The following is a 21,230-nucleotide window of genomic DNA, read 5'->3' as shown; positions in this document are numbered from 1 at the left end:
AGTGAATGGTTCAACAAATAACAGGTGATTGTTTGGTATCACTCAACCTCAAATACTAGATTACACTATTCAAGTGTAGAAACTCAACATGAATAGTTAACAAAACAATATCTTTACAGAAATACCAGTAAAGCCTTATAAAGTGTCAATTTCTTGAAGTACAAATTATTACAAATGTTAGGGCACACTTTCGGGGTGAAACAATACACTTTGAAAGCAAACAAACACGGTAGTGGCACCCTACAAAAACAAAACCACTGTCAGCATTTTCATCATGTGCATTAAAGCCAAAAGAAAAATCAAATATAACATACACACGACATTATGCACCTCATTCACATTTGTTTAGCACATACACATTAAATTAACAACTTACCAAACTCTTTTATAAAGACTTTGTAATGCTGGTCACGTGCATCAATCAAACGTGCATCAATCAAACATCTCCAGCCATTTCGAACTCTAACCACAAAAACACATAGTATACATACACAGAATGAAAAGAGCATAGCCTATTACACCAGATTAAATGATGATTATCACATTTACTTACATAGAACATCGATTAAATCAAGGATGATAATCATCTTTGCACACGACTGAATGCGTCTCTCATGCACTGCTTTAGCCGTCTTTCTCTGTATCGTGCTATTATGACGTCATCATAAGGGCTCGCTTTTCTTAAAGGGGAAGTACTCTCTAGCTTATAAATTCAGATACCACCCGGCTACATTCTCCCCTGCTGACATGTCAACGCCCTCGGTGACAGTGTAAGAATTTCTCAGCTCTTTAACTGCTTCTCGGAAGAATACGGTACCCAAATTAGCTATCATTTGAGAAACAGCATTATGATTAAGGGCTGATCTAGGCTCATGGTGTGGATTTGAATGTTGACCCACATTAGATCTGGTACTCCTTCGAAGTGTGGGCAAACTAGAAACCCCACCTTCCTCCTGAAACCCTCCCCCAAATTCTATTCCAGCCGGAACCTCGGGATCACAGGGAGACACCTCTGGAGCTTCCATCTTGTTTTCAGCTTCAATTTCAGTCCGTACAAGACTTTCAACCACGCTTGGGCCAGTACATTCCACGAGCACTACGCCCTCCTCCAAACTCTCATCATCCACATCCACTGTTGAAGCCTCATCCACTTCCACATTAGGCTCAACATTCCCCTTGCGGGCCACTGGAGTTCCATGCACACAGGGTCTGAGATCCACCCGATTCACTCTTTTGATGGGCCCTCCTTCCACAGGCTCCACCGTATGGGTGGTCCCTTGAATCTCTATCACCCGGTATTGGGTCGAATGCCAAGCGTCCTGGATTTTATTCCTTCCCAGTGGTCGATTCCTTAAGTATACGATCTGGCCAACCTCAATGGATGGACAATACACTTTATCCTGATAATGTGCAATTCGCTCTGCTGCTTTTTTCTCAGCATAGACCTTGGCACGTTCATGAGCCTCCTTCAGCCGCCTCTGATGCACCACTAACCAGTCATGAGTCGGCTTAGCTCCCGATTCTCTTCCCAACAGTGCATCCACTGGCAAATGAGGGTCCACACCGAACAACAGATAGAAAGGAGAATACCCTGTTGTGGAATGCGGGGTAACGTTGTACGCATAGACCAGCTCGGCAAGATGTTCAGGCCACCGTCTTTTGGTCTCGGGAGGAAGTGTTCGTAGCAGCTCATGTAGAGTGCGATTAAAACGCTCGCACTGGGCGTTTCCAGTCGGATGATAAGGCGTGGTACGGCTTTTCTTAACTCCATACAGCTTGCACAATTCTGCGATTACCTCACCTTCAAAATTGCGCCCCTGGTCTGCATGTAGCCGTTCTGGGACTCCGAATTTCATGAACCACTCCCTCAGGAGAACTTTAGCTGTGGTGTCCGCTTTCTGGTCCCGCGTTGCAAAAGCTTGCGTGAACTTGAACACATCAGTGACAACTAAAACGTTCTCCCTTCCATCAGTGGCTGGCTCCAGTAAAGTGAAATCTACAGCCACCACCTCTAAAGGCCGGGTAGCAAGGAATGACTTCATAGGTGGGTGTACTTTAGACTGAGGCATTTTAGTGAGAACACAGCGCTGACAGTTCTTTATCCACTGCTCAACATTCCCACCCAGTAACATCTTGGCTTCAGCAGTTGCAGTGTCCTTTCAATTCCCTGATGCTCCATACCAGCATGCACGGCCTCAAGCACCTGGATTTTCAAGCAGGTGGGGACTAACATTTGGAAGCACTCTCCATGACGCACATCCCCCACAACACGGTACAACAATCCTTCATTTTCCCTTAGACGGCTCCACTGCTTCAGCAACGCTCGTACGGATTTCGACAGGGCTTTTACTTCCAAGCCTGCAGGTTTACGTTTCTGGTCCCAAAAGATCTTGAACTCCTTCAGCACTGGATCTTGAGTCTGAAACGTGGCCAACTGCACTTTAGAATAACCAGGCCAAATAGCAGTACTTCCCTGAGCCTCAGTGCTCGCCAGCCCACGAGTTTCCACGGCGCGCATTTGACGGACCTTGCACCTCTCTATTCCAGCTTGAATCAATTCAACATCAAGAGCAGTCCCACATTGTGCCAGGCTACAAATAGTCACACAGTCATCATATTCTTCCTTGTCTACCACGGGCTCCCCTGCCAAGGGCTGCCTAGACAATGCATCTGCGGCTTGATTACATCGACCAGGTCGGTACTGGACATCAAAATCAAACGCCGCTAACTGTGCTACCCATCTCTGTTCCAGGGCTCCTAATTTGGCAGTGCTTAGGTGACACAGTGGATTATTATCTGTGATTACGGTAAATTTGGAACCCAGCAAGTAGCCCCTGAATTTATCAGTTACTGCCCACTTGAGGCTCAGCAGCTCCAACTTCATGCTGCTATAATTTTTGTCATTCCTTTCAGCATTCCGCAATCTTCGGCTCGCATAAAGCCTGGAACACACCAAGCCGACGGTCGGCCGTCGGGCAGTTTCCGTGCGTCGGCCGACTAAATCTTCTCGGTGTGTTCCCCTCCGTCGGCTGAAATTGGTCCTCGTCGGCTTTGTAACGGCCGATTCGACATGTTGAATCGGCGTCGGGCCGTCGGTGAAAGAGGGAACTCTGATTGGCTGTTCAGCTTAGTGAATGAGGCAGTGCACGAGAATAATAGCAAAACAGCGAGCAAAGTCAAAACGGTACAGATAGAAGGCTGTTCTAATGTTACGTCATCTTACCTGAGTGTTCCTTGGCGAATATTTCAATATTAACACGAGCGGAGTGGAATAAAGAAAGTGTTTAGCAGGTTTGATATTCAAAACGGTAAGCACGCACTGCTTTGTTTACATTTGTGTATTTGCAGCCGGCAGCGTCCGTTTCCCTTTTTGAATAACGAATATAGACGAATATATCTGCAAAAATAGACAGTTGTCTCATTTACACGCAGGCGCAGATCCCGCTTTCTAGCTGACAGTCGGCAGGAGTTCTCTCGGTGTGTTCAAGTGCACTTTTAACCCCGACGTGAGGCGACAACACAGTCGGCTTTCATCAGCGCTAGTTCGTCGGCGTCGGCTTGGTGTGTTCCAGGCTTTAGAGATCACTCTTTTCTTTCCCTCTTGCTGCTGCAGAAGAACGGCTCCTAAGCCAGTGGTTCTCAATCCTGGTCCTGGGGACCCGCTGCTCTGCACATTTTATATGTCTCCTTTATCTGACACTCCCAGTTCAGTTCATAGAGCTCTTTCCTAACGAGATGATGATCTGAGTCAGGTGTGTTAAATGAGGGAGACATGCAAACTGTGCAGAGCTGTGGGTCCCCAGGACCAGGATTGAGAACCACTGTCCTAAGCCCTGATTGCTTGCGTCAGTCTCAAGGATAAATGGGGCAGAGAAATCAGCAAATCCGAGCACGGGCGCAGTAGTTAATTTCTCCTTCAAAGCATCAAAGGATGCCTGACACTCAGGACTCCAACCATTGACGACCTTTTGGTTAACTTTAGCAGGAGGTCCCTCGTGCAGACACTGGTTGACTAAATCATGCAGCGGCCCTGCGATTTTTGAGAAGCCAGAGACAAATCTCCTATAGTACCCACAAAAACCGAGGAATGACCTCAGAGCTTTCAGAGTAGTGGGTACCGCCCACTGCTTCACAGCAGAGATCTTGTTAGGGTCGGTGGCTATACCCTCAGCAGATATCTGATGTCCCAAAAACGTCACTGTAGACTGTAGGAAGTGACATTTCCCTACTTTGACTTTAAGTCCGGTCTCCTGCAGCCTTAACAACACAGTCCGCAACCTCTCCAAATGCTCGGGAAACGTTTTTGAGAATACCAAGATGTCATCCAAATATACGAGCATAATCTGAAAAATTAGATCACTCATGGTGGTTTGCATTAACCTTTGGAAAGTGGCGGGACCATTGCACACCCCCATCGGCATTCTCAGATGTTCGTACAGCCCAAATTGTGTGGTAAAGGCTGTCTTAGGCCGATCCTTTTCTGCAACAGCCACCTGGTGATAACCACTGGCTAGGTCGATGCTTGAGAAAAACTGGGCACCTCGTAACACATCGAAACTCTCATCCACTCGTGGCAGTGGAAAAGCGTCCCGTTTGGTTTTCAGATTTAGCTCGCGGTAGTCCACGCACAACCTAATACTACCGTCGGTTTTTCTTACCAGCACCACTGGAGATGCATAGGCGCTTGAACTCTCCCGGATAACACCCTTTCTCAATAGCTGCGCTATATGTTCCCTGAGCTCTTTGTACTGGTTTGGCGGAACTCTGCGATATGGCAGGTTGATTGGCACATCATCCACCAGGTTAATCTCATGTTGTACTCTGTCTGTAAATCCCAGCTCCTCATCCCCTAGGGCGAACACATCGGCATATTCGGCGAGTAATGCTTTTAACTCGGCTTGCTGCTCCGCCGTACCTCCAATGTCCAGCTGGGATATCACTTCAGACCACTGCTCTTGCCTTGATGGTGATTTGCCGCCCATAGAAATTTCTTCTGCATTTGCAGAAATACGTTGGAATGTTACCTCATGTCCTGGATCATTATCCACCAACTTCACCTTCGACAAAACTCCAATGCGAGTCCTAGGGTGTAACCACACATCTTCATCAGACAGGTTAATAACTTGGACTGAGCCCTCGTGATGGTGTGAGTTTACCACAGTCGGCATAACCAGCACACCTCCTGGCAAAGCTAAGTGTGCTGGCTCTAACAGCCACTCGCTTTCACCTTTCGCACTCACTGACCAACCTTTTGCCGTCACTGTCGATATAAAGCCCGCTGGCACATGCACCATACTTCTCCCTGCAACCCGGGCCAGCCGACTCTTAGGAACATCACAGGTCTGTGCTTGCTGGAACACATTCCTCCAATCAGTCTCTAGCCCCCCTTCCAATGGAGCCTCGAATTCAGACTGCACTATCTGCCGGCACTGACTAATGATGTTCATCCCCACAATACAGGAAACAGCTTTTGAAGTGAGTGGAAGATCCTTTACCACTAAGAAACCGCAATTTGGAATTTTCCTGCCCATCGTTTCTACCTCTAACTCGAGGTATCCTAAGTACGGGATGTCCAGCCCGTTTGCTGCAGTAAGCTTGAGCCATCCAGCAGTCGAAAGCATGTCTTCATCATCACCCCCCAAATGCTGTCGAAAGAAACTTTCAGATATCGTACTCACTTGGCTGCCTGTGTCCAAGAGACAGGATACTTCTACGCCCAGAACCTTAATGGGGGAGAGTGGGGTGAGTTGTGCCAGTTTTTACTCAAAGTGACTTTAAAGTGAGGCCATGACAGTAATGCCTTCAACTTAAGGATGTGCATGTATTTTAGGATGTTGTGCATCCCTGAGAATAATAACTTTGGATCTGAAATAAATAGTTTCAGAAATATAGCTTTTGGGAAAAAAGTGGTCTCATGGCACAACTTGCCCCTGGTGCGGGGTAAGTTGTGCCTTTTGGGGAAATATGTTGGGGTAAATTGTGCCAGTGCTTTCTGAAGTAAAACAGAACATTTTACTGTTATGAACCGTATGCTATATGAAAGCAAGACAAATTCAATACAAAATTACTCATTTAAGGTTTATTTAGATATTGTCACCCTGGAATACCATAGCATGCGTTTTTCCTACTATGGTCAATTGCATAGGGATTTTGTATTGAACATAACTCTGGATCACAGTGTCACAGAGACAAGGGGGCGGGCTCATTTTACTCAGACGACCAATCAGTCTCTCAGGATCATTGTGAAGCTATCAAGCTACGCCCTAGCAACCATTTAGAGCACCATAGCAACACAATATATGATATTTGTGAATCGTTTCAGGCAAAAAAGGCTTTGGCAATAGATGCCTGTTGACAGAACGCTGTCTGTCAATTATGTAACATAAAAATAAAGTTACTAGGCTAATTTCTAAACATCCTATTGTGACTTAGGCCACTTAAAAACGGAATAAAACTTCTATTTATTAACATAGTGCAAACTCAAAACTGAAATCAGTGTTAGCTAAATTAAACAAATAGCAGGCAGGCCTAAGTTAAACACTGATGAGGCATGCCCATCTCCTCACTTCTCAAGATTATGCCCTGTGAGAATGTAGGTCTCTAGGTGGTCTGGATCTGGCACAACTTACCCCATGCCCTTTGGCACAAATCACCCCATACCCACAAGTTTGAATAATTAGCATGATCCAGCAGTTAAGAGCTAACATCATGCTAACTGTATAGACTCATTGTGTAGCCTACTAAAGCACTAAAACGTGTGAAATGTTTTCAAACTTGTCTATAATTGTTCAGACACTACAATCAAAAAACCTTAATCATAGAAAATTTACTTTGAAAGGGAAAAAAGTTTTTTGCACTAAAATGTGCTTAACTCTCATGCCATGTATCTCTCTTTTTTGGAGGATGAGTAAAATTGATTGCTTTTCAAAATTATGTGGTCACATGACCAAATTATTCTATGGTTTTCCAGAACAAGGGGTGGAACTACTTCCCCCCTGGCACAAATCACCCCACTCTCCCCTATTTACTTGAGGACATGTCCCCACTGCCCGTTTCAACAGTTGTTCTTGATTTGAGTCTACAGGTTGCCCCTGGATTGCTCGACTCACAGCAACCCGGGCGTCACATTTCCCGACTCGATGGAACGGGTTGCAGGTTTCTTAGAGTTCCGTTTCTGGGGACAATTTCTTGCAATATGCCCGGCTTCTTGACATTTCAGGCATATGGGCTTACCATCCTCAGTGAATCGTAACTGGGCTCGTGTGTTATTCACCCACAGGCCCCCTGCCCCCTGTTGTGGTGTCATCAAGCTATTAACGGCCTGGATTAACTCAAGGATCTGCCTGCCCTGTTCAGTGACTACATCCATTATCTTGGATAAAGTGACTGCTTTGTGGACCATGGCTTTCACTTCTGCACAGTGTGCACTTTCACTATAGGAGCCATAAGTACCACTTCGACTTTTAGGGGTCTGCTCCTCCCAGCCCCATAGATAAGCTTCCTCCCTCACTTCTACCATAGAAGACTCAGGCTTGTCTCTTACATACCGTCGAAGTTCCCGTCTGAGTGCGGGGTCTCGGATGCCCTCTACAAACTGGTCTCTTAACATCGCCTTTTCATCTCCCACGGACTCTGGTGCATGCTTAGTAATCTGACTGAGAGCTTGAGCGAGTGCATGAGAGAAATCACGAACCTCCTCCCCCTCTTTCTGCTTACGACTATAAAAGTCCTGGAGGAGCTGGGCACTGCTACGCCTATCAGTGAAAGCCTCTCTAAGGTAAGTAAGCATATCAGTGGCTGCATCTGTGTCTACATCGCTTCGCAGTCGAACCTCTTCTAATGCAGCACCCCGCAGCAAAGACATAACAAAATCACACTCATCATTTGGTGTTAAGTTTCTGGCTCTTAAAGGTCCCATGACATGAAATTTTCACTTTCTGAGGTTTTTTAACATTAATATGAGTTCCCCTAGCCTGTATATGGTCCCCAAGTTTCTAGAAATTTCAATCGGTGTAAATCGAGCTTTTGTTATCTTTCTCTGCCTTTGAGAAAATGGAAGCTCAATCGCGCTGATCTTGAATCTCCTCCTTGTGACGTCATAAGGAGGAATGTTACCTCCCCTGTCTCTGCTTTGCCCGCCCAGAGAATATTTTCCGCACATGAAAAAATGCGCTAGGAAGCAGGAACGCACGCGCGATTTTAGTTTGTCCACGAGAGATATCATGGCTTTTGCGCGAGCGAAGCATAACACTTGCTCAATAATTGGATGTACAAATGAACACCGAAGGGTTAACACAGAGCTGGGCTTGCTGAACGTCTGAAACTAAAGTCTGGATCACTCTCTTTGGCTCAGCTACACACCTCGGACAAGTAAGTCAACTAATGATATATAAGTGTGTTGCTTTACTGTTTATGGTTGCCTAGACTGTTACACGTAGAATGTGGCTGTCACATTAGCTATGCAGCCATGCAGTTTATGTGTGTGAATACACACACTGTAACGCGAGTGTTGTACACTTCTTTGTTATTTGGATAACCGTTTTCCTGTTGCTTATACGGCGCGCGCGATATCCGCATTTCAAGATCGCAGAGCTTGATGATGTAATTGTAATAAGATAAATTACAGATGTTACAGATCTCTCATGAAAAGGCAACAGTAGGTTAGCGTTAGCTACATGATAATAACTAAACCATCCGAATAAAGTACCGTATCCAGACATAATATTTTAAACTAACCATTCGGAAATGTCCTGCTGGAGCCGCTGAGTCGTTGCTTCTCCATCCGGATCAGATTCTGGGTCAAACTGAAATGCTTGAACGACTGCGTGTCTTCGTGCCATTGCTATATCCAACGTAAACATGCACGGACCGGTACCGTTGCGCAAGATGGTCAAGGCCACACCCACCCTCCACCTTGCGCCGCCTTTCTCCTCCTCATTAACATTTAAGGCTACAGACACCGAAACGGCCTGTCTGAAGGAAGCTCATTCTGGGACTGGCTTGTAGTGGCTATAATTCTGCACCGAGGCTGAATTTTTGAAAAGAGATTTCAGATACAGTACTAGGGACCACTAAGGCCTATATTAAAGCCTACAAAAAATAGCATGTCATGGGACCTTTAAAGAACGCCCAACCTCATCTACAAACTCATCTACTGTCCTCCCATCTTTTTCGATGTCCCCTGTTAATGGGCTGATGTGACGTTCTCGAGGCACATACACATAAGTCTTATTAATCCCACCCCTCAAAGACTCAAGTGTGGCCATTGCTTCATCGTGCTTTTGACTAAGTTCTCTTAACCTTAGACGAATGTCGTCCTCTTCCCCATCTGAATGGTCAGACATGTTGATAGTCCAAGTCTTGAGAGCGTGGCAACTAAAAGGGACCGTCCGTGCCTACTTCAGAAATCCAAGGGAAACGCACGTCGCCACTCCGTCTGCTCCGTCACGACCTGGCCAATTCCCACGACCCGTCACTATTCTGCGTCGAACACTCTGTCCTGTGATCGCTGGCTCCTTCTATGCAAGACACTTCTCTTCACCACTACCGTGTTTGCTCAGCCGTGTGCCACTAACACTTAACTGACACTGGCAAATCGATTTATAAAAAGGACCCCACTCCTGGTACCAAATTTTGTTGCCAGTTAACAAAATAAATCAATTGACACTGAACCGCATTTTAGATTGGCTTTATTATTCTATTATTTTAATCAATTGTTAAAATTTCCTTTAAGTTCTTCAATGCTCTGAAGTGAATGGTTAAAAAAATAACAGGTGATTGTTTGGTATCACTCAACCTCAAATACTAGATTACACTATTCAAGTGTAGACACTCAACATGAATAGTTAACAAAACAATATCTTTACAGAAATACCAGTAAAGCCTTATAAAGTGTCAATTTCTTGAAGTACAAATTATTACAAATGTTAGGGCACACTTTCGGGGTGAAACAATACACTTTGAAAGCAAACAAACACGGTAGTGGCACCCTACAAAAACAAAACCACTGTCAGCATTTTCATCATGTGCATTAAAGCCAAAAAAAAATCAAATATAACATACACACGACATTATGCACCTCATTCACATTTGTTTAGCACATACACATTACATTAACAACTTACCAAACTCTTTTATAAAGACTTTGTAATGCTGGTCACGTGCATCAATCAAACGTGCATCAATCAAACATCTCCAGCCATCTCGAACTCTAACCACAAAAACACATAGTATACATACACAGAATGAAACGAGCATAGCCTATTACACCAGATTAAATGATGATTATCACATTTACTTACATAGAACATCGACTAAATCAAGGATGATAATCATCTTTGCACACGACTGAATGCGTCTCTCATGCACTGTTTTATCGCGCTATTATGACGTCATCATAAGGGCTCGCTTTTCTTAAAGGGGAAGTACTCTCTAGCTTATAAATTCAGATACCACCCGGCTACAACTGTAATGCTTTATTAGCCGGTTGTCCTGCATCCTTAATAAACAAGCTACAGTTAGTCCAAAATGCAGCCGCTAGAGTTCTTACTAGATCAAGAAAATATGATCATATTACACCAATTTTATCATCACTACATTGGTTACCTATAAAGTTCCGTATTAATTACAAGGTATTGCTACTGACTTATAAAGCCCTAAACGGCTTAGCTCCAGTCTATTTAATGGATCTTCTATTGCCCTATAATCCATTGCGCTCTTTAAGATCACTAAATTCGAGGCTTTTGGTCATACCTAGGATATCCAGATCCACCAAAGGAGGGAGAGCATTTTCATATTTAGCTCCAAAACTCTGGAATAGTCTTCCTGATACTGTTCGTTGCTCAGACTCGCTCTCCCAGTTTAAAACTAGATTAAAGACACATCTCTTCAGCCAGGCATTCATATAATACTTTTAATCTTACAGTTAAATCCGACCTCTAGTTCATAAACACCAGAGGAGAACTGGCCCCCAACTGAGCCTGGGTTCTCCCAAGGTTTTTTTTTTCTCCATTAGGTCACCTGATGGAGTATTTCGGTTCCTTGCCACTGTTGCCTTTGGCTTGCTCAGTTGGGGATATTTGGGGATATTTAATTTAATTAATCAATCAACAATACTATTGATCAGCATTACCAAACATGGACGTTTTCCACTAGACACAAACATTGATGTATTATTTTAATTTAATACTGTGAAGCTGCTTTGATACAATTTGTATTGTGAAAAGTGCTTTATAAATAAACGTACTCGGTTACTCACGTAACCTCGGTTCTCTCTAGTAGAGGGAACGAGTACTGCGTAAGAGTATCTTACACTAGGGGAAAATCCTTTTCCGCGAGATATTGAAGCCAAAAAAATTATCCTTAATTTTGCAATATTGTAAAACGCGTTGCGGCAGCATACAGCCATAGGCAAGACGGCTCGCGCGCCTATTGGCTGCTCTGCGGCAACTGCATGAGCCTATCGAGCGAGGCCTAGTGTGATGTCAGACCCAATTGGGGTGCTTTGCGCCCGCTGCGTCACGTCCCGCCGAAACAGGCATGGCTTAGGCCTATAAATTCCGCTCGCAGGCGACCAATATCTGTTTTTTTCATAGTTGAAGCAACCAGAGCGTGAGCATGCACGGCAAGATACGCAGTACTTGTTCCCTCTACTAGAGAGAACCGAGGTTACCTGAGTAACCGAGTACGTTCCCTATCGTCCGGTCACTACGACGTACGTCGTGGTGAACGACGAATAGGAATCTCTCTAGAGAGGCCAATCTACTTCGAGTGAAACTAAATGAGCCAATGCATATTGGCGTGCAATCATTTGCATCAGCTGTGCAGCCTCGCAGCGCGGGTATTTAACGAGCAGCTGGTGCGATGGCACTTCAGCTTTTTGCTTCGGAGCCGAGCGTTTCGATGCTGTTTAATCTACTGAGTGATCAAACAACGAGCAAGCTCTTCAAGATGATCTCTCGTGTCTGGTGCGGGCAATACAGCGCAGCAGCGGGGTCGACTTTCTTTTTCTCTCTCTTTTGTTTTTGTGTTACTGACTGAGCAAAACGAAAAAGCTGTTTTCACAGCTGGTAACGGTGCGCCAAAAGCGCTGAATAGCCGTTCTTATGGCTGGTAAGACCGCCGTGAAGAGAGACAGCGCACGACAGGTTGCATATTCCTGTCTGTGTCCGCTGCGACCGTTCCCCTGCGTGCTTCAGTACCAAGGAGAGTATTTCCCTGAAAGAGCTTACATGGGTGTGAGGTGCGTCTTTCTAAAGATGACATTCCACCCGTGTGTTTCTGGTTGCGGTCGTTTCCTGTCCTCACTGACGGCCACGATCACTGTCTCGCATGCCTGGGAAACATGTGAGACTGTGTTCGTGGGTGGTTCATGTTCTCGCAAGGGAACATGACCACGTCGGCACGCCGGTCAACTCTTCTTTCTCCGGAAAGTTGAGTCCCCTCTGTTGTTGGCCAGCCGCTGCTTGTGTGTAAAAGCACAGCTGCAGGTCTGCTCGACACTCTGGGGGACCATTGGCGAGAGCTTCCGCGGGGAAAACCCGACGGATCTCTTGCTCCTCAGCGTGTCATGTGCCGTCGAGCTGCAGCGCGGGTTGTCACGGCAACCCAGCGCTCGCTCGGCGCTCTAGGTGCGCGGTCTCCTTGTCTATTCTCTGTTGTAGCACCCTCCCTGGTGGCCACCAGGAGAGGTCTACTTCAGTAGAATGGCTTGGGTGATCTGAGAGCTGAGGGCTTCTCCTTCGGGGACCCAACCCCCTAGGGCCCCTCCCTCTCTAGCGCATTACAAGTTGTGCAGCTTCTGGATGGGATTGCTGGTCCTTCAAAATTGGAGGAACCTAGCATTTTATTCAGGGCTCCAGCTGAGGGCAGATGTCGATTGCTGCATCGAAGAGAGGGCCTGTTTTGTTCTGGAAATGAGGGTATGCTGAGTTACCACTGTAATAGTGTGTGTGCTTATGCTGAATCAGATTCAGAACTGACAGCCATGCTTTCCCGGGTCTTTCTCGGATGTGCATTGAAAACTTAGAGTATGGAGATATATTGGTGTCAAAATTGTAACGCCAAAAGTCCCAAAATAAGTTTTCACCTCTCTCGCTACCCGCGATGTTGGGGTGGCTGTGCCTCTGGCGAGCCACCTCTGCCCTGCATGCGAGGCCAAGGCACTCTTATTGCACGAGGGTAGTTCTGAGCCGGAGTTGAGCTGCACTTGTCGACTGACCGTGTTCAAGTCACAGCGCAGGCCTTCGGCCAGACGATGTCCACCTTGGTGGTCCAGAAGCGCCCCTGGCTGTCCTTGCAGAGGTGCGAGACGTCGTCAAAGTACGCTTTCTCGATGCTCCCATCTCACAAGGTGGCCTTTTCGGCTACACTGTTGAGAATTGGCCCAGCAGTTCTCCGCAGTCAGCAGCAGACTGAAGCGCTTCCCAGACGTACCACCAGAGTGCCTCGTGGGCTGCCCCTCAGTCTACTCGTCGCCAAGGGTGTCATCCCCTGCAAAAAAAAAAAAAACACTCTGACACAGCCTGCTCTACTGTGTCCGCTGCAGGAGGATGACACCGCCCATCTCAGCCACTGTTTAAGTGGTCAGTGAAACAATCACCCCTGAGATGGGTGACCCGGAGATGGGTGGAGCTGCTCTCTTCTGGTGGAGGGCCGGGGAACGAATCTTTGAGTGTTCCACCACTGGAGTCACAGTGGTACCTAAATTCTCAAAAAAAAAAAAGAGCAGTTCTTCTATCCCTGGGTCTGAAGAGGGCCAGGAGAGCAGTGGGAGGAGAGAATCCTCACCACTCTCATCCGCCTCTTCTATCGCCAGCAGGCAACAGTGTGCGGTTCGAGAACGCAACCAAGCCGCCTCCTGCACCTCCTGCCTCGTGGAACCAGGTAAGTGTTGCACAGCACACTCAGACTCTGCTACGGGCCGCCTCCCAGAGAGAGCCTTCCGAGCCGAGCCCCTGTGTTCCACCTCGCTGCCCCACTCCGGGTACGCCTACGGTCCCTTTGGTCCCGCTTGTACGGTCTCTGCGAGCCTGGCTAGCGCTCCCCAGTCCGTCTCGCTGGCTCATTCGGACCATCAGGCTCGGCTATGCGATTCAGTTCGCCCGGCGTCCCCCCAAGTTTCGGGCCATCCAATCCACTACAGTGAGAGCAGCCGATGCCCATGTCTTGCGCGTGGAGATCGCAGTCCTACTGGCGAAGGACGCGATAGAGCCGGTCCCTCCAGCCAATATGAGGTCAGGGCATTACAGTCCCTACTTCATTGTACCCAAGAAAGGTGGTGGGTTACGACCGATCTTGGACCTGCGAGTTTTGAATCGGAGCCTTCACAGGCTACCGTTCAAAATGCTCACGCAGAAACACATTTTCGAATGCATCCGTCCCCAAGATTGGTTTGCAGCGATCGACCTGAAGGGCGCGTACTTCATGTCTCGATTCTTCCTCGACACAGGCCGTTCTGTGCTTTGCGTTCGAGGGTCGAGCATATCAGTACAAGGTCCTACCCTTCGGGCTGGCCCTGTCTCCCCGTGTCTTCACGAAAGTCACGGAGGGGGCCCTTGTTCCCATGAGAGAACAGGGCGTTCGCATTCTCAACTATCTCGATGACTGGCTCATACTAGCACACTTTCGAGATCAGTTATGCGAACACAGGGACCTCGTGCTCAGGCACCTCAGCCAGCTGGACCTTCAGGTGAACTGGGAAAAGAGCAAACTCGACCTCGTGCAGAGGATCTCTTTTCTCGGTATGGAGTTGGATTCGGTCGCTCAGACAGCGCCTCACAGAGCAGCGCGCTCAGTCGGTGTTGAACTGCTTGAACATGTTCAAAGGCAGGACAGCGGTCCCACTGAAATTCTTTCAGAGGCTCCTGGGGCATATGGCAGCGGCAGCAGCGGTAACTCTGCTCGGCCTGCTCCATATGAGACCGCTTCAGCACTGGCTTCACGGCCGAGTCCCGAGATGGGCGTGGCATCACGGCACTCACTGGGTGGCAATCACACCGGAGTGCTGCCAGACCTTCAGTCCGTGGTCAGACCCATCGTTCCTCCGGGCAGGAGTCCCCTTGGAACAGGTGTCCAGGCATGCTGTGGTTTTCACAGATGCCTCTGCCACCGGCTGGGGTGCCACGTACAACGGGCATGCAGTGTCAGGGGTGTGGACGGGCCCCCAACTGCATTGGCACATCAACTGCCTCGAGTTGCTAACAGTACGTCTCGCTCTGAGCCGCCTAAAAAGGCCGCTACAGGGCAGAGACATGCTGGTCCGTACGGACAACACTGCGACCGTTGCATACATAAACCATCAATGTGGTCTACGCTCCCGTCGCATGTCGCAACTCGCCCGCCATCTCCTCCTTTGGAGTTTGGAGAAGCATCTGAGGTCGCTTCGAGCCATGTATGTCCCCGGTGTGCTCAACCGTGTGGCCGACGAGCTATCACGAGCTGTGCTCCCGGGAGAATGGCGACTCCACCCCCAGGTGGTTCAGCTGATCTGGAGAGAGTTCGAAGAGGCTCAGGTAGACCTGTTGCCTCCTCTGAAACCTCCCACTGCCGGTTGTTTTACTCCCTGACTGAGGGAACACTCGGCACGGATGCACTGGCACACAGCTGGCCCCGGGGCCTCCGCAAATATGCATTTCCCCCAGTAAGCCTACTTGCACAGACCCTGTGCAAAGTCAGGGAGGACGAGGAGCAGGTCCTTCTGGTGGCTCCCTATTGGCCCACCCGGACTTGGTTCCCTGAACTCATGCTCCTCGTGACAGTCCCTCCCTGGCCCATTCCTCTGAGGAAGGATCTTCTGACTCAGAGATGGGGTACCCTTTGGCACCCGCGTCCGGACCTCTGGAAACTCCATGTCTGGTCCCTGGACGGGACGCGGAGGTTCTAGGTGACTTACCCCCAGAGGTACTTACTTTCCCTGGTGCTCCGAGCACTTCAGGATGCTCCCTTTGAGCCTTTGCAGTCAGCAGACTTAAAGCTTCTCTCCTGAAGACTTGCTGCTGATTGCACTGGCCTCGATCAAGAGGGTAGGGGACCTGCAAGCATTTTCGGTCGACGAATCGTGCCTAGAGTTCGGGCCGGGTGACAACCATGTTGTACTGAGACCCCGGCCTGGCTATGTGCCAAAGGTTCCTACCACTCCCTTTAGATCAGGTAGTGGCAATATTGACATTTCCAGTCGCCTGAACTTCAGAGGGGAATGAGAAATGTGTGAGAAATGGAGGTCGGCCCGGCCGCAGCGGGACTAAAAACATTCTTTTCTCCTTTCGCCAGTGACGCACGGGAACCATAGAAACGGTGTTTGGGTGCAGGCGAGCGGGTTGTACAACGCGCTCGTTGGCTGCAAAATGCACATCTGCAGTCGCCTTTCAGGGAACTGACAGAGCAAAGCATTGGCGGCATAATATATCTGCCGTTAGACCGGGATTCGAACACCGGTCTCTCGTGCGAAAGACCTAAGATTCCGCCACTGAGCCACAGGGGGGAACACAAAGGCTTTCAGATTCACGAGCATATAAGAGAGCGTCAACATGTTTTCTTCTGCGTTTGCTTGCAGGCGTGCGTGTATTAAAAACAAGCTTGTTTGCTGCAATATTGATATTTCCAGTCGCCTGATCAGGGAACTGAGAAATGTGTGAGAAATTGAGGTCAGTCCGGCCTCGGCGGGACTAAAAACACTCTTTTCTCCTTTCACTGGTGAGTGACGCATGAATGGGGCGCAGGGGCAGAGTAGCTTTCTTGTAACGTAAAGAAAAACTAACCCCGACCGACCGCTTCCAGCCTCCCTTGTGAACGGCGCAGTTTGCGCGGCTCGAACAGAGGGAGAGAGAAAGCTAGCCCCGTGACCGTCCGCTCCTGCCATCCCCTGTGAACGGCGCGGTTTGCGTGGCTCGAACAGAGGGAGAGCAGGTATCATCCCCCAAGCAGGCAAGGCAAGCGGGCGAACCGGTGAGCTTTGCGAGTTGGGGGGGTGCGGAGGAGCAGTCTCGGAGAAGGATTGCCAGGTGAGTCCTCAGAGTCACCATAGGCAGTAACTGGCTCGCAGTGAGGGCAGTTGCCGTCAGCGAGCGCGAGAGCTGTGTGATCCTCAGGAAAGGGGCGTCTTGAAAAAGACGCCCGGGTCTTTTAGTGCAATGAGAGTGTGTGTCGCGGCGGCGAGCACACACACATACACAAAACACAGTAGCAGAGAAAGGATATAACGCCGGATAGCGCAGCAGGAAGGCGACTGAAGGCGGCGCGGCCAGCGGCTTTAGAGTGTCGACTCGTCCCGCTGAAAGGCCTTTTCAGACAGCGCAGCTTCTCTCTGGATCCAGCGATGCGTGTGCTTCGCTTGAAGGATGAAAAAATCAGATATTGGTCGTCTGCAAGCGGAATTTATAGGCCTAAGTCACGCCTGTTTCGGCGGGACGTGACGCAGCGGGCGTGAAGCACCCCAATTGGGTCTGACGTCACGCTAGGCTCATGGGCTCATGCAGTTGCCGCAGAGCAGCCAATAGGCACGCGAGCCGTCTTGCCTATGGCTGTATGCTGCCGCAACGCGTTTTACATTATTGCAAAATTAAGGATAATTTTTTGGCTTCAATATCTCGCAGAAAAGGATTTTCCCTAGCGTAAGATACTCTTACGCAGTACGAGAGACCTCTCGTAAGAGAACTTGACTTGACTTGTTAATAATAGTGCAATCATTTCCCCTGTATAAACATAACTCATCTCTGATCCTTTTTCCTATTGACAAATTAAATTCTGGAACAGTAAACGCTGTTCCTATCTTATTGTCTAAACTCTTAGACACATCTGTACATAGCTGTGGTACTCATTAATATATGTATTCATCTTATATGAAATACATTCGTTATCCTTGTTTTTCTTTTTTTAACTATGTAAAATCTACTGTAGCGTCTGAAAGTAACCAAGGTTTTATTACTGGTTTATTACTGGTAGTTCTGTTGCTTTCTGTAACACTGTCCATCCAAAGCTTTTTGTTTTCCTCCTTTCTTTTTCCCAACAAGGCTTTTAAAGTATCTAGTGTTGGATGCTCTTATCTATGGCCTTGTAAGTTAACCCTTGCTGTAAAAAAGGGCCAAATTCTGACAGTATCACACCATTTTCTATTAAAACAGTAATATACAGTACCTTAGAAAACAATGCATTCTGGGTTATATTTGTCTTTTTCAATCAAGTAGCCTACAGGAATATACTGTGAATTAACAGCGCTCAAAGTCGACACTCAGAGGCTGTGTCCAAAATCACACCCTATATACCCTCATCCACTATTCCCTACATTAGCTCACTAATATAGTCCACTTGAATGAAAAGAAGTGAGTGAATTCAGACACTGATGAACACTTGATAAGCAGAATCACTGAAGGACAAGAACAGTAAAAAGAGAAACTACAACTGACTTCCAGCCACACTGAGTGTGAAACCAGTTTACAAACCAGTTTAACATTATTTTTTTCATACATATACAAATGTTCTTGTTGAGAATTAACATATTTAGTTGTTGATGTTTTATTGAATATAAAAAAGTTTGCTTTAGTTGGTCTCTTGTCCCTTGACTTTTTACAGTTAGTTTCTCTATGGTTAGTACTGTAATTGGGCGTTTATAAAATACATTTATTATGGCAAGAAACAGTCAGGAGGAAGTTGATCAGGTGTTTTTGATTGATGATGTCATGATCATTCTGGACATGTCTGATTTGCTGATCTCATACCCATGATTTGAACTTTTGGTTATTTAATCATATATCTATGTATCTACAACATGAAATCAATGTTTCATGGCAACAGTGTTGCCAGTAATTAAAAAAAATAAAAACAAATTATAATAATAAAAAAAACAGTGTATTTTTTTTACATTGAATATTTGGAGAACATTCTTGTAACAAAACTCTTGTTAGCTGGGCAGTTTCCTGTTTTTTCACAGGGGTTTTCTGCGGTGTGATCTTCTTTCTAATTGCCATCAGCATGATGGAGACCATCTTTGTGAATTATCTGATGGCTAAAGGAGCTAAGAAGAGATCAGTGGAAACTACAACTGCTGTTACTGGACAAGATGGTAAGAAGTGACAACATCAGATTATGAGGAACTTTTTCATGTATTTTATTATTTTACTTCACAAATTAAGGTTTATTGGTGTAATTAAGTTTACGACTTTTTTGCTTTGTAGCTTTGGTACATATGCAAAGAAAAGATAATACAATTAATCTTTTTAATCTGAGTAAATAAGACAAACTGTTTGGATGGATGGATAGATGGATGAATGAAAATTGCATTTGAAGTCTGAACTTAGCAAATGTAAAACCATGCATTATCAAATTCTAAACAAGCCACCCCAAAACCACATGTGAAATTCATTTGTTTTTCTATAATAGAGTATATGAGATTATGCAGACAAAACATTTATACAGAGATATGCTTTTTTTCTCTCACAGACAGTGTAATAGACCAGCAGAATCCTCCAGACTCAGTTAGAGATCAGAATGAAGAGCAGTCTTGTACTCCTGACCGTCTGAAGGAGATCCTGACTGAGTGTCGACAGAAGACACCTCTGTCCTGGACCAGAGTGGCGAGAATCATAAATGTGACCTTCTTGGTTCTTTACATAATCACTATTATTGTGTTTATGTCTGTGCTTTGGGCGTATTGGTATATTCCATAATGCTTAAAATAATTAATACGTCTGAGTAGGGTAAATTTAAATTAAATAAATTAGTTCAATCAAATTAACTTCTATGAGTATTTATGAGGTCAAACTCAAAAACTGACATATTTTAGGTAATCTGAATTGTTTAATTTAATTTAGACAAACTTTTTCTGTTATGTTGAAATTTTTAGGGGGGTTACCATTATGGTGAAGAGTGGAGCATGAGCTTGGTTTGAGAACAAGTATATGTAACCTTTGCTGACTAAATAAGTCAGAATAAGCAATAAAAATAAATGATTCAAGAAATGATTTCTTGTTATTTTCACATTCTCCATTAAAAAACTCTTCAAACTGAAAAAATTATTGATCTATAGAAAAATGTATCTACACCTACCTGAAGTCAACAGAGTCAGCAAAGTTAATTTTGAGAAAGATCTAGTTAAAGTTTCCTGAAGGTTCCTAAACATAATCATTTTGCAACCAAACCTTAAAACATGCGCTGATAATAACAGCAAATCTGTCACACAAGTAAAAAAAAAAAAAAAAAAAAAATGTCTAAAGAGAAAATATATGTTCAGCTTTATTGAAAATATTTATATAAAGAATATTCAACATTTCTACCTAACTGATTTTTCTGCTAAGCAGTCAGGTTGAGAAGTGTGTCATTGGTTAAAGGGATAGTTCACCCAAAAATTAAAATTAGCCCATGATTTACTCACCCTGAAACCATCCTAGGTGTATATGACATTCTTATTTCAGACAAATACAATCAGAGTTATATAAAAAAAATGCCCTGGCTCTTCCAAGCTTTATAATGGGCTTCCAATAATTTTTTGGAAGTTCATCAAAGTGCATCCATCCATGATAAAGGTGCTCGAAACAGCTCTAAAGTGAAGCGATGCATTCGTGTATGAGAATGGTGTGATGACAATATGATTATCACATAATCTCACGTGTTGACTGGGTAGATCAGTTTCAACAATCAGTCATTTTGAAGAATAAATCACAGAATACATAAAACATTTTGAACTCCTACATGTCTAAGACACACACAGACATCAACTATCAGCAGTGTTGGGGAAAGTTACTTTGAAAAGTAATGCATTACAATATTGCATTACTCCCTTAAAAAGTAACTAATTGTGTTTCTTAGTTACTTTTATAGAATAGTATAGCATAGCATAGAATAGCATCCCATTGACTCCCATTCATTTTGGCGTCACTTTAACAGCAAATAACTTTACATCTGAGGTGTTTAAAGACTCTATTTGTCCATTGTTTATTTCTAAAGAAACACAACAATGTATAAAAGGCTCCATTACCTTGTATCTTACGTTATGGCCCCGTAGAAGCAGTTTTTGTAAAAATAGGCTAAGTGGCCAATCACCAATTTTTTACCGTGACCTCAAGTGGAGCTCTTACATATGTGTGCCAAGTTCGGTGAAAATCTCTTATTTCTTTTATGAGTTATAGCCATTTTGGTAAAAGTAGCTCCTCCCACTTCAAACCTTTTTACACACCTTATCGACCATGAATCGAAAATTTCTATTTTTATTTTTAAACACATCATACACAATAAAATAA

At 45.7% G+C, this 21,230-nt stretch overlaps 1 protein-coding gene across 1 annotated transcript in view; it reads left to right on the top strand.

Annotated features, from left to right (window-relative positions):
- Positions 1 to 13,607: 13,607 nt before the first annotated feature.
- sdr42e2 (short chain dehydrogenase/reductase family 42E, member 2) overlaps positions 13,608 to 21,230 on the top strand; it is a gene marked incomplete at its 5' end in the record, with an annotated part of 35,100 nt that continues 27,477 nt past the window's right edge. Inside the window, 3 exons of the mRNA XM_081375141.1 lie at positions 13,608 to 13,884; positions 18,926 to 19,057; positions 19,435 to 19,568. Of these exons, the coding sequence (XP_081231267.1) occupies positions 13,608 to 13,884; positions 18,926 to 19,057; positions 19,435 to 19,568 (543 nt within the window). The remainder of the gene's footprint in view (positions 13,885 to 18,925; positions 19,058 to 19,434; positions 19,569 to 21,230) is intronic.

Source organism: Scardinius erythrophthalmus (assembly GCF_964197995.2).
Source record: "Scardinius erythrophthalmus genome assembly, chromosome: 1".
Classification (NCBI taxonomy): domain Eukaryota; kingdom Metazoa; phylum Chordata; class Actinopteri; order Cypriniformes; family Leuciscidae; genus Scardinius; species Scardinius erythrophthalmus.
The sequence above is the reverse complement of the archived record's forward strand: the minus strand, read 5'-3'. Positions and strand labels throughout refer to the sequence as shown.